Here is a 15,210-nt window from a genome sequence, read left to right on the forward strand (position 1 = left end):
TGGATCTTCTTGTTGAGACCAGGGATAACCAAAACCAACGCAAATGCACTCTTAGCCCTTTAATCGGCATTGAAACATGCTTTGATCACTGAAGCTAATTTTAGCCATGTAACTCATATATGATGCAAACCTATAATGACTATATCTTGAAGCCACTTGGAGCACAAGGCCCCAGGCGAGTGCCTGCCTTTGCTTAATGGTAAAACTGCCTATGCCTGGCTCTCCCAGTATGGTGAATACAGGGCTGGAGATGGGCTCCTAGATCAGAGAGAGGGAGAGGAGATAAGGATAGGTCCTTAGAAAGATCAAAGAAGGGAGAAGGAGATGGATATAGCATGTACATTAAAACTACAAATAACAGGGTATAAATAGACAGCTGGAGCACCAGACTTGGGGGACAAAACTCGACTTGCATGAATGTTTATGTGTGAAAGCAAGTCTGAAGAAGCTGTTGGAAGTTATACTGAGGAATATCAAAGCACTGTAAATGTAACTGTACATAAAAGTAGGCTTACATGGTATGAGTAACTCTACTTCTGTAATAAAACATACACATATAAAGAGGCACGCTCACATATGTCATAATTTAAAAGACAAATTACACCAAATGGTGATTCACTCAGTAAAATATGGAATGGTTCATACACAGTGGTTATATAAAGCCTCTGGCGTGATTGCAGTTTTCTCAAGTGTTGCGTGTTGTCCAATATTGGGCAACCAGCAATGTCCTAACACGTTGGAGACGTTCTGTCCCTCTAAGCACATCTACATACCGAGAGATATCAGTGAGTTTAACGTGAACGTAACCTGCCACCGGCTGGTTACGTTACAATGAAACACGGAGGAGTGTTAGTCGCGTGTTAGCTGTCACAGAAGAGTTGTATTACTCACCGTCCATCTTTTCAGCCTTTATGATTGTTAACGTCGGTTTCATATCGACAGCTGCCGTCATGATCATCGGATCAGCGTGACTTAATGACGCCGCGTCCCTTCTTTGATTCTGACAGCTCCAAAATCACAAAATAAGCACAAGTCTTCTCCTCCTCTGAGGCGCCGGTCTCTTCTTACTATGGCTGTCTTCTCTCTCACTGAAACCACTTTGGTGTCTTTATTTTCTAACTTATCAATGTCTTTGCCTCTCTTCTTCTCCGATGCATGTACACACTCTCCCTCTTTTCCTCGTTCTTTCTTACTCCCTCACTCACTCCTTCCCCTCATTCTCTGGCTGTGGGGCGTTGCATTCACGAAGCCGGAGAGCGACGACAGCTGAAGGGGGCGGTGTTAAGGGCTGACTTGCCAGTTGATTCACAATTCAATTACGATGCCCCCACGCACCCAACACACACACACACACACGCTGCCCTCCACCCCCCAGCCCTTCCCTGTGAGAACCGCCTTGTACCGAGACCCCCGCGCGTCATCAGACGCAGTCAGGAGTCCACATGTTCCCGCAAATTACTGCGTTTAGCTGGGATGAGAAAGAGGAACACTCCGGAGCTGCTGTGTGGTCTGAGAAAGAGCTGTCAGAATGTAAACCACCACACTTTTTAATATGACGGCAACCATTAAGTCATCGCCTCCATTATGGTATTATTTATGACAGAGAGTGAAGTAAATTCTTAGATTGAACAGTGTTTATTTTGGCAGCCATTTTAGACTTATTTGGAGTTTTCGTCACATTTTAGTCATTTTTCACTCAGAACTGGTCCCCTGGCAAACCCAGAGAGTGGGCCCTCCTCGGTTGTGTTTACTCATCACTGCATGTGTGTTGGATCAGTACAGTAGCACTGGTGCTAGCATCCTGGCTAACAGTTTCTTCAGTTTGGGGCTCAAAGCTATAATAAGGTCTGATGTTTTTAAACCCTTTTTGCCACTTTTTTCATCATTTTTGCCACTTATAACCCATTTCACTCGTTTTTCATTTCTAATTGCCAAATAGAACACCTTGTTGCCACTTTGAGCCAATTTCTGCCATTTTTTGACTCGTTTAATTAATTTTCCCCACTTTTTTGCCTCTTAACCCATCTTCAGCCACTTTTACCCATTTTTTGCCAATCATTGCCACTTCAAACCCAGTTTTGGGAACTTTTTTATACTTTTATTACTGTATAAACCTTTTTTTTTAGCCACGCCCTTTTATTGCCGCTATTTAAGCCAGTTCGTGCCTCATATTTCACTTCTAACCCATTTTCGCCACTATTTGACACTTTTTTTTTTCACCTAAACCCATTTTAGCCTTTCTTTTTAACACTTTTAGCCCATTTTCCACTCGTTATTGCCACATTTTAACCAGTTTTTGCCACTATTCTAACACTTAACCCATTTGTGCTATTATTTTTGCAACTTACTGCCACTTCTAATCCATTTGGGATACTTTTAACCACTTTTACAACACTAATAAAAATTTTTTTAGCCTTTTTGACCACTTTAAACCCTTTTTCGACCCTTACTGCCACTTTCAAACCATTTCTTGCCACATACTTCACTTCTAACCCATTTTTGACCCTTTTTAAACCCATTTTACCCTTTCTTTTTAACACTTTAAGTCCATATCCACCTCTTAATGCCACCTTTTAAAACCAGCTTTTGCCCCTAATATTACACTTTTAACCCATTTCAGCCACTAGTGTTGCACTTTTACATTTTTGCTACTTATTGCCATTCCTAACATGTAGCTATTTGGCAACTTTTTACCACTTTTCTTAAACTTTTGACCTGTTTTACTATTCCCTTTTGAATGCCATTAGTCCATTTTTGACACTAAATCATTTTTTTTTTTTTTTTTTGCCAATAATTGGCACTTCCAACGCATTTTCACAACTTTTTGTCACATTTCTTAGACTTTTAACAAATTTTTATCCACTATTTTTGCCACTTTCGCATTTTTTGTAGCCTATTTTTTTGGCAACGTTTTATCACTTTTATTTCATTTTAACCAAATTTTTCTTTTTAACACCTTTTTTTAAACACCTTTTTGCCACCAATACCACTTTTATTTGCAACTTTTGCCACTTATTGACACTTCCAACCCATTTTCAACACTTTTTTGCCAAGTTTCTTACACTTAAACACATTTTCAGCTGCTCTTTTGTACCTTTGTACATTTTGCCTCTGCCATTTTAAACCCATTTCCACTTTTTGCCACTTTTAATCCATTTTCAGAACTTCTTATTCCATATTAAACCACATTTTGACACTTTTAAATTTTTATTTCCAATTTTAATCCATTTTTAGAGCTTTTATCCCATTTTAAACAATGTTTTGACATTTTTAATCTATTCTCACCACTTGTCACTGATTTTTGCATTATTTAATGATTTAAAGACCCTGTAAAGTGAAAATAAATCTGTATTTAGGTTTTTTTTTTTTTTTTTTTAAAGGAGAGCAGTGACTTGTCAATAAAAGTCCGTAGTGTAGATGGCAGTCAGAACTGAAAATCCGAGGCACTCTGATATAATAAAAATCCTTTGTTTAAACAGGGATGTCCACCAGGGATCAGGGCACAAACATGCAGTATTCAAGGGATCACACTGCAAAGCTCATCAGCCAAGTTACTGCCTCTGCCTTGTGTTTTGAGATTTTTGTCAAAAAAAGGATTCTTTCAAAAGAAAATATTGAAAAAATCATTCTCCCATGCATGCACAGTCATACTCACAACAGAAATCCAACACAATCTTAGTTTTTCCAGCGAGTGAATACGCCAGAGGTGCCTTGCCATTAAAAATCATTCGATCTTGAGCACAACTAATCTGATGTTAAAATACTGTTTAACAAAAACTAGCCCATTTTACCAGATTTCACCCAAAGTTTATCTTACAATGTGATTTGTTTTTAAAAAAGCTCTAACAGTTGAACTGTAGGTTATATAGGAGTTGACTATGAGCTTAAAGGGGAGTCCAGCTTGTCTGTGGCCTATTTTCTTCAGGTCCAGGCTTCCTCATAACTTGTAACTCACCCTCATAAACACCTCAGAGTATTTCCTGTTCACCTTGGAGTGATCAATAAAAAACAGCCATGTCTTTTTTTCACCTCATATAGCTACATCAGGTATCTTAAAGAAATGCATGTTTGCACAAATGTTCACAGTATTTTGAATCAATCAGTCAAGTACTAATAAGGTCACTTTTAGTGATATAATTAGTCAGTCTTGTTTCTCTGTCACTATCAATGACACGTCAGTTTAAACTGGCTGCTCATATTCTTGTTTTTGTTTTTAGGTACAGTGGTTATAACCATGCCTGAGCACAGTAGCTCCCCTCTGCCCCATTGGTTTCACGTTAGTAACAAAGTCTGATACAGTAGTTACCAGTATGCACATAGCTGGTTTGCAGTGACATCAACATTTTTCTTAACGTCCCATGCATACAATGGAATCCATCCTTCACACAGTGAAATAGCCTGGGTTAACTGTTTAACACTGAGTTACTCCAACACTATACACAACAGAATCATCTGTGTTAATTCAATGCTCATAATGTTGAATTCAAAGCTTCTTTACAAGTCTATTTAACTTTAAATAAACAAATTTGATGTATTTATAATGCCAATATCAAAACAGTGCAAATCACTTCTCATTCTAAGTATGCATGGCCAATTTAGTAGATAACTTCACTCATGATGAAGAAATGTTTAACATCAGAAACAACAACAGTCCACCTGAAATATGAGCAGAGGAACCCCAGCAGTGATCACTGCACAACAGACAACACCTAAACACAACAATGTGTTATTTCCTTTAACTACGGGTGTAAATTTGAATTGTTTGCATTTTTATTTATTGGCATTTGCAATGCACCTTTCATTCTCAAAGACTGCAACATTTTTAAACACTTACAGTAAAGTCAGTTGTCTGAAAATCAGTGCACTCCCCTAAACTGCAGATTGTAGGTGGGAGTGACTTACTAAGAGGATGACTTCACTCATGATGCAAAACTGTCTAACACAGTGGTACTCAACGTGTGGCTCTTTTGTGATTATTTGTGGCTCTTTTATGGCTTAATTTAAAATATCACTCCCCCAGAAAACCTTAAAATAGGTCAAGAAAAACTTAACAGAGGGCTTTAATTGTCAAACCTGTCTCATTTATCCCATTTTTGCCACTTCTTTTTGACACTTTTTCCCAATTTTTGCCCTTTTCACATTTTTTTTCGCCACTTTTGCCCGTTTGAGCTGCCTTTTGCCATTAAGAACCAATTTTTCCTACTTTGTTGACTATTGTTGCCACCTTTATCCAATTTTTGCCCTTTTTCACCACTTTTTGCCCATTCAAGCTACCTTTAGCCATTAAATACCACTTGTGTCCTCTTTCTTTGCCTTTTTTTGCCACTCTTGACTGCATTTTGCCCATTTTGACCATTTTTGTCCCTATTCACCATGTTTTCACCACATTTTGCCCATTTAAGCTCCCTGTTGCCATTCAATACCACTTGTTTCCTATTTTCTGCCCTATTTTGCCACTCTTGACTATTTTATGTCCTTTTTTCTCTCATTTTTTTGCCATGTTTTTTCCACTTTTGGACCATTTTTTGCCACCTTTAACTTATTTTTATTGCTAATTCAAGCCATTTTTGCCACGTTTCACCACTTATATTGTGGCTCTTGCCATAATCTAAGGTATTTTTCAACAATTTGGCTCTTTTGTTGAACAGAGTTGAGTAACACTGGTCTAACATAAAAAAGAGTTGGACAAACTGTCAAATAACTTCAACACTGAAGGCCCATTTCACTCTGAATAGTTAAAACTACACTTTGAGAGTTAAAATTATCTCTGAAATGTTTAACTTTGAGATTTCAACACTGATGTGCACTTTTCAAAAATATTTATTTGAACATTTACCCCGACTTACAGCTTCCTTTTCCATCAAATACAAGTTTGGTAGATGACGGATGAGACAAGCTTTAAACCTGGCATATATTAGAACATTTTTTTCAATGACCATCCTTGTTTAAATGACAGCATATTTATCCATGTTAGACAAGAAAATTAAAGAGCATTATATAAAACAGTTGCTCAAATTTTATGAGTAGTTACATCGTAATCATTTTCCTCTTATCAGATCAAGACCAAATGTCAAACACTCTTTGTACCACTATGTTTCTCACTTTAAAATTCACACTGATAAGTTGACACACCAAAATTTACATTTCATTAAACTGGAAAACAATCTGAAGTTGGAATGTCAATAACTGGTGGATCAAAACTGTCAAATAACTCCAGCACTGAAGGCCATTAAACTCAGAATGGATTTAAAATGACACTTTTGCAGTAAAAATCGACTCTGAAATGTTTACCACTGAGAATTCAACACCCCAGTTTTTGCAGTAGCTAGGTTGGTTTTTATTATTTTCTAGATGCCAGCCACAACCCTCTGTCAACTTTCATATCTACTGTGCAGCTCAGAAATGGGTCAATGCTGTCATTGTTAGCAGCTATTTTAAATTTAGACTATCTTTAGATAAATATGCATTTCCTGCTTCTACAGCTGAGAGGCAGAATAGCTACAGCTGCATTGTTTTTGACAGATTTACTCACAGTGAAGAAATATCATGGATTTTGAATGTCCGATGAAAACTACATTACATTTTAGTCTAGTTTTAGTCATCCTGACAAAATCTAAACTTACTTTTTGTCAGTTTTAGTCATCAAAGATCTATTTTAGTTAGTCTTTGTCTAGTTTTGTCATGGAAAATTGGCTGTCAACAAACAATTTTAGTAATAGTTTTAGTCGACGAAATTAACACTGCTCCTCATCCACTGGGAAAAAGTTAGTGGACAAACATTTTTAGTCATGTGGCTTAGTTTAAGACTGTTATATTTCCATTCATCCTTTCATCCTATGATAATCACTCAATCACATGTCTCCCTTACCCGCCCCGTTTCCTGCTCAAGTAATCAGCTGGTATTGGCATCTACTCACTTAAGCTCTGAGCCAATCCCTTTCAGCCAAGACCTCTCTCAATCCAATCGTCCAGCAGCTGTCATATTTAAAATCTGTTCTCTCTCGTCCGCAGTCAGTTGTTTCAGTGCGACAGCTCCACCCCTCCTCCACCCCAGCTACCTCCTTTACATCTCATCGGTATCCAGCTCCATGCCATCCTGCAGTCCCTCATCGCATTTTTGATAAGTCATCTCATCTGCATCTGGATCAAGCTCCTCTGAAGTCCTTTCTCATCTTATCCTGCTGCTTCCATGACCACCACCAGTGTCTAGACTAGATGGAGTCTAGACGCTACCCCTTCAAGTTCAAGAAGACATCACAATGGAGTCTGTTCTCCAAAGACATTTCACAATTTCAAACATTTCCAAATGTTTAGAATAAATCACTGTTAAATGAATATGAAGTCTCTCCTGATAGAAGTACTTTTAGTCAACAAAAGTTACCCTGCATGCTGCACAGATACGCTTTTTTTCCCCGTTTTTTTGAAGATGCAGGAGCCAATAAGAATAGCCTGTAAAAGTACTTGCTGATGGGTACTTAAGCCCTGTTGTGTTACATCTCCTGCTGTACTCCATGCTGTAGTATGCATGAATCACGCCTGAGACCCCCTCTTTAAGCAGACTTGGGCTCAGTGCCCATGTTTGCATGCTTGTGTTAATGCTGATCAAATAAACCCAACTCTGAGGTCAATGCCTTTTTTATTATTTTTTTTTATTTTTTGCAGGAACAGTAACCTCAAAGAGCATGCCTCTCTTTAAACTGGTTTGAGATTTTTTTCAGCAGTAGTAAAAGAAGAAAAAAAACAAAATAGTCCTTTTAAAGCCAGAGAGAGGCTCCATTGTGAGGAAACCACTTCTGCTACAGAGCACCTCCCTTGGCAGCAGAAAGAGCAATAACAGATTATAATAGTAATTTTCACACAAGTTCCTCTGGACCCCTCTGCTTTTAACAGAAGTGGGAAAACTGAGCTGCACAAGGCATGCTGAGGGATCTCCTCTGTGAGGAATACACTCTGTTTCCATATATCCAGCCTCATCATTGCAGCCTTGTTACACAGAGCCATGATGCTCGTCACTGTGATACTTCTGCATGTACTGGATGCGTGTGTGTATGGAGGCTGGGGAGCCAGGGGTATTGATCACACATGGATTTTTAAACCGGTGGTACTTCACCGGCTCCATTAGCAGGCCTGGATCAGGTTTCATTGGCCCTGATAGGAGCCTCGTCTGGGAAGAGTGCTGCTGGGTTCTGCGGTGAGAGGAGATGGGGGGTGATGGAGCACAAGAATGGAAGGGTGAACAGTACATCTCACTTCATCTCAGTCAGTCAGTCAGTGTCTGACTCTCTCTGACTGCACCTCTTTGTTTTCTGTTAATGAACTCCCTCCAATCTGTTCTTAAAAGGACGGCTTGGGTCCTTTTGTGCCTGAGGGCAGCCATTAGGGGTTTAATGGTGTTGCTGACTAATATCTGGGCTGGCGTCACTGTAGTCCATGTCAATTTAGGTTTCCTTTTGCCTCCAATCTCTTCTTTAAACCTATCTTTTGGAGAGCATTCACCCCCTTGGATGATTAACCCTTTAACTGATCTTATAAATCAATCATGGTCAATTTAATTTGGCTTTAATGACCAAAAAAACCTCTTTAATTTCAAAGTTAAAACAGATTTCTACAAAGTAATTTAATATCTTTAGTTATCACACCTTTTGCTGTAATCACAGCACTGAGTCTGTGTGGATAGGTCTCAATCAGGCTTCACATCTGGAGACTGTAATTTTACTCCATTCCTCTTTTCAAAACTGCTCAAGCTCTGTCAGGTTACACAGTATAGCCACAAATTCTCTATTGGATTGAGGTCTAGGCTTTGACTCGTTCACCCCAGAACATTCACCTTGTTGTCTTTTAACCATTTCTGTGTAGCTTTCTCTGTATGCTCCAAGACATTGTCTTGCTGAAAAATGAAAATGAATCTTCTCCAAAGCCGTAGTTCTCTTGCAGACCAGCATTTTCCTATATTTTGCTGCATTCATGTTACCTTCTATCTCTACAAGCCTTCCAGGGCTGACTGCTGAGAAGCATCCCCACAGCATGATGCTGTTACCCCCATGCTTAGCAGTGGGGATGGTGTGTTTGTGGTGATGTGCAGTGTTTAGCATCTTGCTTGATTGCCAAAAAGCACAATTTTGGTCTCATTAGACCAAAGAACTTTCTTCCACTTCACCACGAAGTCTCCCACATGCCTTTTGGTGAACTCTATTTGATATGAGTTTTCTTAAACGGTGGCTTTCTCTTTGCCACTCTCCCATAAAGCTTTAACTGCACCAGGGCAACAGTTGTTGTCCACAGAGTCTCTCCCATCTCAGCTGCTGAAGCTTGTAACTCCATCAGAGTAGTCCTGGGGGGGTTTGGTGGTCTCTCTCACTAGTCTCCTTCTTGCACGCTTACTCAGTTTGTGATGACTGCGTGATCAAGGCAGATTTACACATGTGCCATGTTCCTTACATGTCTTGATGATGGATTAAACTGACCTCTGGGGGATGTTTAGTGCCTTGGAAGTTTTTATTGTATCCATTCCTGACTTGTACTTTTCAATAACCTTTTGTCGAAGTTGCTTGGGGTGTTCTTTTGATTTCATGGTGTAATGGTAGCCAGGAATACTGATCAACCAGTGACTGGACCTTCCAGACACAGGTGTCTTTATACTACAATCACCTGAGACACATTCAATGCACAGGTAATCTCCATGTGAGACTAATAGCACCAGTTGGCTGGACCTCTGTTAAATTAGGTCAGTCACTTTCAAGGGGGTAAAAATTTATGCAATCAGATATTTACATCACCTATTTTTGTTTAACTGGCCTTACTTTGAAGGAATCTGTTTTCACTTTGACAATAAAGAGACTTTCTTTCATAAAAAAATGTCTGTCAAAAATCATATCGATTATGATTGCTTTATAAAATCAATAACATGAATACTTTTAAAGCCACTGTAAGACAGCTTTGAAATGATTCTGTTCTAGTGTTTCAGAATGCATTTGCAGAATGATATAAAAACTGGATTGATTAAGAGGAAATGGGCAAAAAAAGGTGAGGTAGACTGGCAGTTGGAACAAAATGATCCCAAAAAGCCTTGTTCTCTTAAATTCCTGTTGCCTGGAAACATCTGAATTTTGTTCTCTTCTTGAATCTCAGAACAAAATGTGACTGATCTCTTTATCAAAGCAGAGAACATTTTTATTGCTCTGAAACAGCCTTTTGTACAATGACCCTGAAGACAAACACAGATTTCTGAACTGCACAAGAGCATGAGAAAATTAATTTTCCTAACAAGAATGCACGGGTTTAGTGTGCACCATTGTCTTTATCTCCTCATTGATCTTGGTATCGAGTGTTTTGTCAAAGTTTTGCACAATCCAAGCTAAAAAAAAAAAAAAAAAGAGCCATTGTGGAACAAATGGTGTCATTTCCTATTTAGACAGAGAGATTGTTAACTGATGAAACATGCAGCCTGTGTACAACAGACAATTTTTGGATTTAGCACTCTTTTCTTCACCTGACAAATGCTGTTGCCATGGTTTTTGACAGAAAGCTTCACTTATTTGGTTTTCAGTATACAACCTGGAGCTAAAGCAGCTCTCTCTCTCCCCTCACTGCTCGCTGTCTGTCTCTCTCTGGCACATCTGTGTTGTGTGTATGTCTATAATCCTTAGATGTAACCGTTGCACCTGCTACTTTTCACAGAGTTAACTGAAAGGTTATACAATTTAGAGCAGCACATACAGCTGTCAAGTGATATTTTCTTTTTCATTCTGCTCCCCTCGCGGCTAGGCACAAAAGAGTTTTGGTTGCATTTAGGCATCAGTGCTGCACATTTGCATTCATAAAATGCAAAGTGACGACTGATTAATGAAAAGAGTATGAATGTTTCAGACAATGGATATGGCTTGATGGTTTAGGATGGCGTGTGAGACAGAATTTAGCAAATAATCAATCAGGCACTCATTTACAGACACTCAAGCACACACACATGGATGATGGACACACACAGTGTGTTGCATGCACAGCTGAGCTGAGCTACAGTTATTGCTCAATTAGGATATACAACCGGACTTCTGCAGAATAAAATCAGAATCAATCTACGGACAGAAGCACGTCTGACTCTGCTGCTGTATGTGGTAGTGCGCCTCCTTGACCTGCTTGTCCAGTTAGCAAGCAGCTAACTGGTTTTTATGTAAGAATATGGATCCTAATCTGCATCTTTGGTAACTAACAATCCTAGCACAAAAAATAAGGACAGTTGTGTTTAGTAGATTAGTTCTTTGTTGTAACAGTCCTTCTTGGTATTAGATCTTATGCTGTTAGAAAGTTTAATTCCATTTTAAATGGTGCCACAGTTGTAAGGAACATGCATTTATGGGATGAGCAGCAGAGCTGAGTATGTGGGTTGCATCCCCGGAAAATTTGCCAAACCTTCTCCACCAATGCCAAACAGCTTATTCTGCTATTGCCAACATTACCAAAGTACCAACAGCTTAAATGACCAGGATATTCCTGTGCAGGAATGGCCAGCAAACTCACCAGACCTGAGAATCTCTGCAGTGTTGTCAAGAGGAAGACGAGACACGCCAGACCCAAAAACGCAGACATGCTGCCGGCTGCTATCAGAGCAACCTGGGCTTCATAACACCCCAGCAGTGCCACAGGCCGACTGCCTCCATGACACTAGCATAGATGCAGTAATTCATGCAAAAGGAGCTCCAACCAAGTACTGAGAGCAGAAGATGAAGATACTTTCTGAGGGCAAACTTTTCTGTAGTAAAATCCTTTTTCTGTTGGTCTGATTTATTACTGAATTTTGACTTTTTATTTGCTGTAAGCTGCAGTAATCATAATTAAAAGAAATTTCAATATTTCACTCTCTGTATATTAAAAAGAGATGCTCCAATACCATTTTTAAGGTGTTTGATATCGGCCGATACCAAGTAATGAATTGATACTGGTTTGAACTTTCTCAACTGACTGTTCAGACTAGCAAATTATTTTAGACCTATATTTGACTCAGAACATGGCTTTTCCTGCTGATTATTGAGTTTTACTGCTAAATATTAAAAAAACAAAAATACAAGGGGCTGCATCACAGGCTCTCTTTCTCTCTCTCTCTCCTTGATGCTCTATTCAGGCTGCAGACGTGATTATGGAACAGCCTGCCATTGGCCGACAGAGCAAGCATTCAAACTAGCAGTAATAAATGATCAAAATTGGATTAAAATGGATAAAAAAGACACTCAATAGAGCGTTTACTGGTGTGCATTAAATCATTAAAGTTCTGAGAAGTCATGTAAGTTCCAGGTTTGCTGAAAATACTGCCACAAGGGAATCAAAGGCATTGATGGTGCCAAAGGCACGGCACAACAGCAAGCTTCAAGAGGAAAAACAAGTAAGTGGCAGCGATTTATGGTTAAAAAATTATAATACTTTTGATAAACTGTGTCACTTCCTGTCGTGTTCAGCAGCACCAGTCTGGAAGACATTTTAAGGATCACATTCAGAGAAAAACTGTCACGCAGCCACCATTCTTTGCTGCTGCAGTGGCTCCTTTGGATCTTCTTCGCTGCTCTAAAAACAGTAGCTCATGCATGCAGTGTTTTCCGGCTGTGAAGAAGAATTGATTTTCGGTTTATAGAGCTAACAGTTAGCATGGCTAAATGAAGCAAAATATAAAGCTTAACCAAACAGTATCCGATCGGTGCATAAACTCGTGTACCTGCCGATACCTGCATTTTTAGCGGTATTGGACGTATTTTTGACACTGGTATTTTTCCTTGCTAAATTGCCTGGAAAGACTTGAAATAACAAGATATGCTGTAGATATGAGGAATTCAACCTAATGTACTATTTGTGGTTCCCCTTGTACAATTTAACAAATGTGTTCAAAATGCTCTGATGAAGGCCCTTGTACCAAAACGTATATGCGATTTTTATCATGACATGCTTCAACAAAGCACTCTACTGACAATCTTCATTGCTGTGAAGCGAAACCTTCCCTTTCGGCACAATCTAACACTGTTTGGGAAATGTGAGTATGATATCAATGAAAGGAGGTGCTTTCTACTGACATACTGCATATATGTTTGGATTTTGGATCCCAAGAGACCAAGCTTGACCTCAAGTGTTTTACCCGGCTCTTGCTCTGAGCTGTAGCTGGGTAAAATAAAAATGTAAAGATCTTGAATTTAAACTTTATTTGTGTTGCAAAAGCCCCAAAAGCAGCAAATCGCTGCTGGGCTTAAAGGCTTATTTTCCCCTTTGGACAAAATGGTGTTCCCCTTGATGCAGACTGTATCAGTATAGTGAAAGATGGGAAATTATGCTGTTGAACTTCCAGGTCAAAGCCCAGAACAGAAACTGTAAAGCAAGCAGAGCACACAAAGTCAAGTTAGAGTCTGACTGAGGTGTATACATACAAGAGTATATCCAACTCCAGCCATGTTATCTAGGTGTGATAGTCTGGCTTAGCTGTGTGCTCACCAAGTGGTCCAGTTCATGTGGCAGACCCCTGTTTCCTGACTTAGTGAGTTGGGTGTAAGCTGGATGGTGATAGCTGAATAAGCTTCATAAAAGGGTTACATCCTAGCATCAATAAATTCACTGAAGAAGAGCTTCACGTGGTATACAAAGGGTGAAGATGGGGGCGTTTTTGGATTCTTGAAATGTGTCTGTTTTATCAGAAGAAAGAGACGAGCTGTGTTTTTGAGAAAAGGCTGCAGGCTGATGGAAAAATTCAGCCAAAAAAGAAAGATCGAAGATTGAAACATGAGCTGAACCACAGAAAATGGAACTTGTTCTGGACTGAAAAAGAAATAAGAGACTTTATAATGGTCAATATTTGATAACACAGATGACTTTTGACTTTTGACTCACTTTTGACTCATTTTTGACTCATTAGCTGTTTCCTAATGAGAGGTGGACTTATTTAACATCACTGTGTCTGCAGGAAGACATTGCACTGGTATAAGCAAAGTGTGTTAAAATGTATAATAAAGAATGAGAATAATCGTGTTGTAAAAAAAAATCAGCTCTAATTGTGGACTTTAATTAATTAGGAATCAGTCATGACTAGGGCTGAATGACCTGCAAGAATAATATAATTGCAATTTTTTTACCTGCAATATTGCAATTTAATATATGATTATTTTCAGGTTCCTCATCTTGTTTATATTTCAACAAACTCAAGCAATAAATCATTCAATATTATAACCTACATTCAGTCAAGAATACGCTCATCATACATTCTACTAACCTGACACACCAGATGGATTTGTTTCACACATCAATCTGGAAAACCTTCAATACTAAGCGTTTGGAAAAGGGCAGAGACTTTGAAAAACCTTGGAGTGTGATTGGATGAACGTTCTGTCTGTCACATCTTTACAAGTCAATCAGAGCAACAAAACACGTGATGTACCCACTACCAGGGTGTGCGTGCACAGCTACAGAGGAATAACCGAACCATGGCAACTATAGACATGTCAGTACACGACTTTTGTCGTTTTTGAAAAGAAAACACCTCACTGCTGTTCTTTGTTCTTCTTTTAACAAAGAAATTTTGTCAAGTTCTGATAAAACTGGCACTTTAGCAGCACAATGTATTGCCTGAAAGTACTGCCCCTCGTCGCTGATTGGTCCTGTCACTTTCTAACCGGGCCCAAACGGTTCAGATGGGAGCTTTGCAAGATGGATTCACCAGTGAGAAACAAGGAAACAGGCATATCCATCTGCTTTACAAGGTTAACATTTTACCGTTTTTTCGTAAAATGGATATGCAGTTTAACATGCGGAGAAGGCTTTGCTTAAAAGATGCTCCCTGGGTTAATCAAACAGCACTCATGACAGCACAAGATATTACCACTGTTGCATAGGAAGTGACAGTTCTTTGAACATTGTAGCAGTCCACTGTAGGTGTAGTTTTACCCTCGAGGGCAGGGGTCATCAACTCTATTCACACAAGAGCCAGCTTTTTCTTGACAGACACTGTTGGGGCCAGACATCAAAATAAGCTAAACTAAAATAAATATCTTAGTCTAATTAACATAGTCTTGTAAAAATGTTATTTCTTTTAAAAATGCCTTGAATGTTAAGCTTTAACAGTAAGACAGTGTACGTATCAACTATACTAAAGCCAGCCACAAGGGGGCAATTGAGATATTTTCGCTACACTGAGTTTGATGCTTATAAGCTGTGTCGTGATTGGTCAAATACACAGCCAGGAATCAG

The 15,210-nt window shown here is 39.1% G+C and overlaps 1 protein-coding gene across 4 annotated transcripts in view; it reads right to left on the minus strand.

Annotated features, from left to right (window-relative positions):
- ets1 (v-ets avian erythroblastosis virus E26 oncogene homolog 1) overlaps positions 1-15,210 on the minus strand; it is a 97,243-nt gene that overhangs the window by 50,717 nt on the left and 31,316 nt on the right. The window contains exon 1 of one of the 4 annotated variants that reach the window (XM_041806106.1): positions 892-1,223. The exons of the other annotated variants lie outside the window; for them this stretch is intronic. Coding sequence (XP_041662040.1) covers positions 892-958 — 67 coding nt within the window. The 5' untranslated portion in view covers positions 959-1,223. Of the gene's footprint in view, positions 1-891; positions 1,224-15,210 lie in introns of those variants that run through there. 4 annotated transcript variants of the gene reach the window in all.

The sequence above is a fragment of the Cheilinus undulatus genome, linkage group 2, assembly GCF_018320785.1.
Source record: "Cheilinus undulatus linkage group 2, ASM1832078v1, whole genome shotgun sequence".
In the NCBI taxonomy this organism is placed as follows: domain Eukaryota; kingdom Metazoa; phylum Chordata; class Actinopteri; order Labriformes; family Labridae; genus Cheilinus; species Cheilinus undulatus.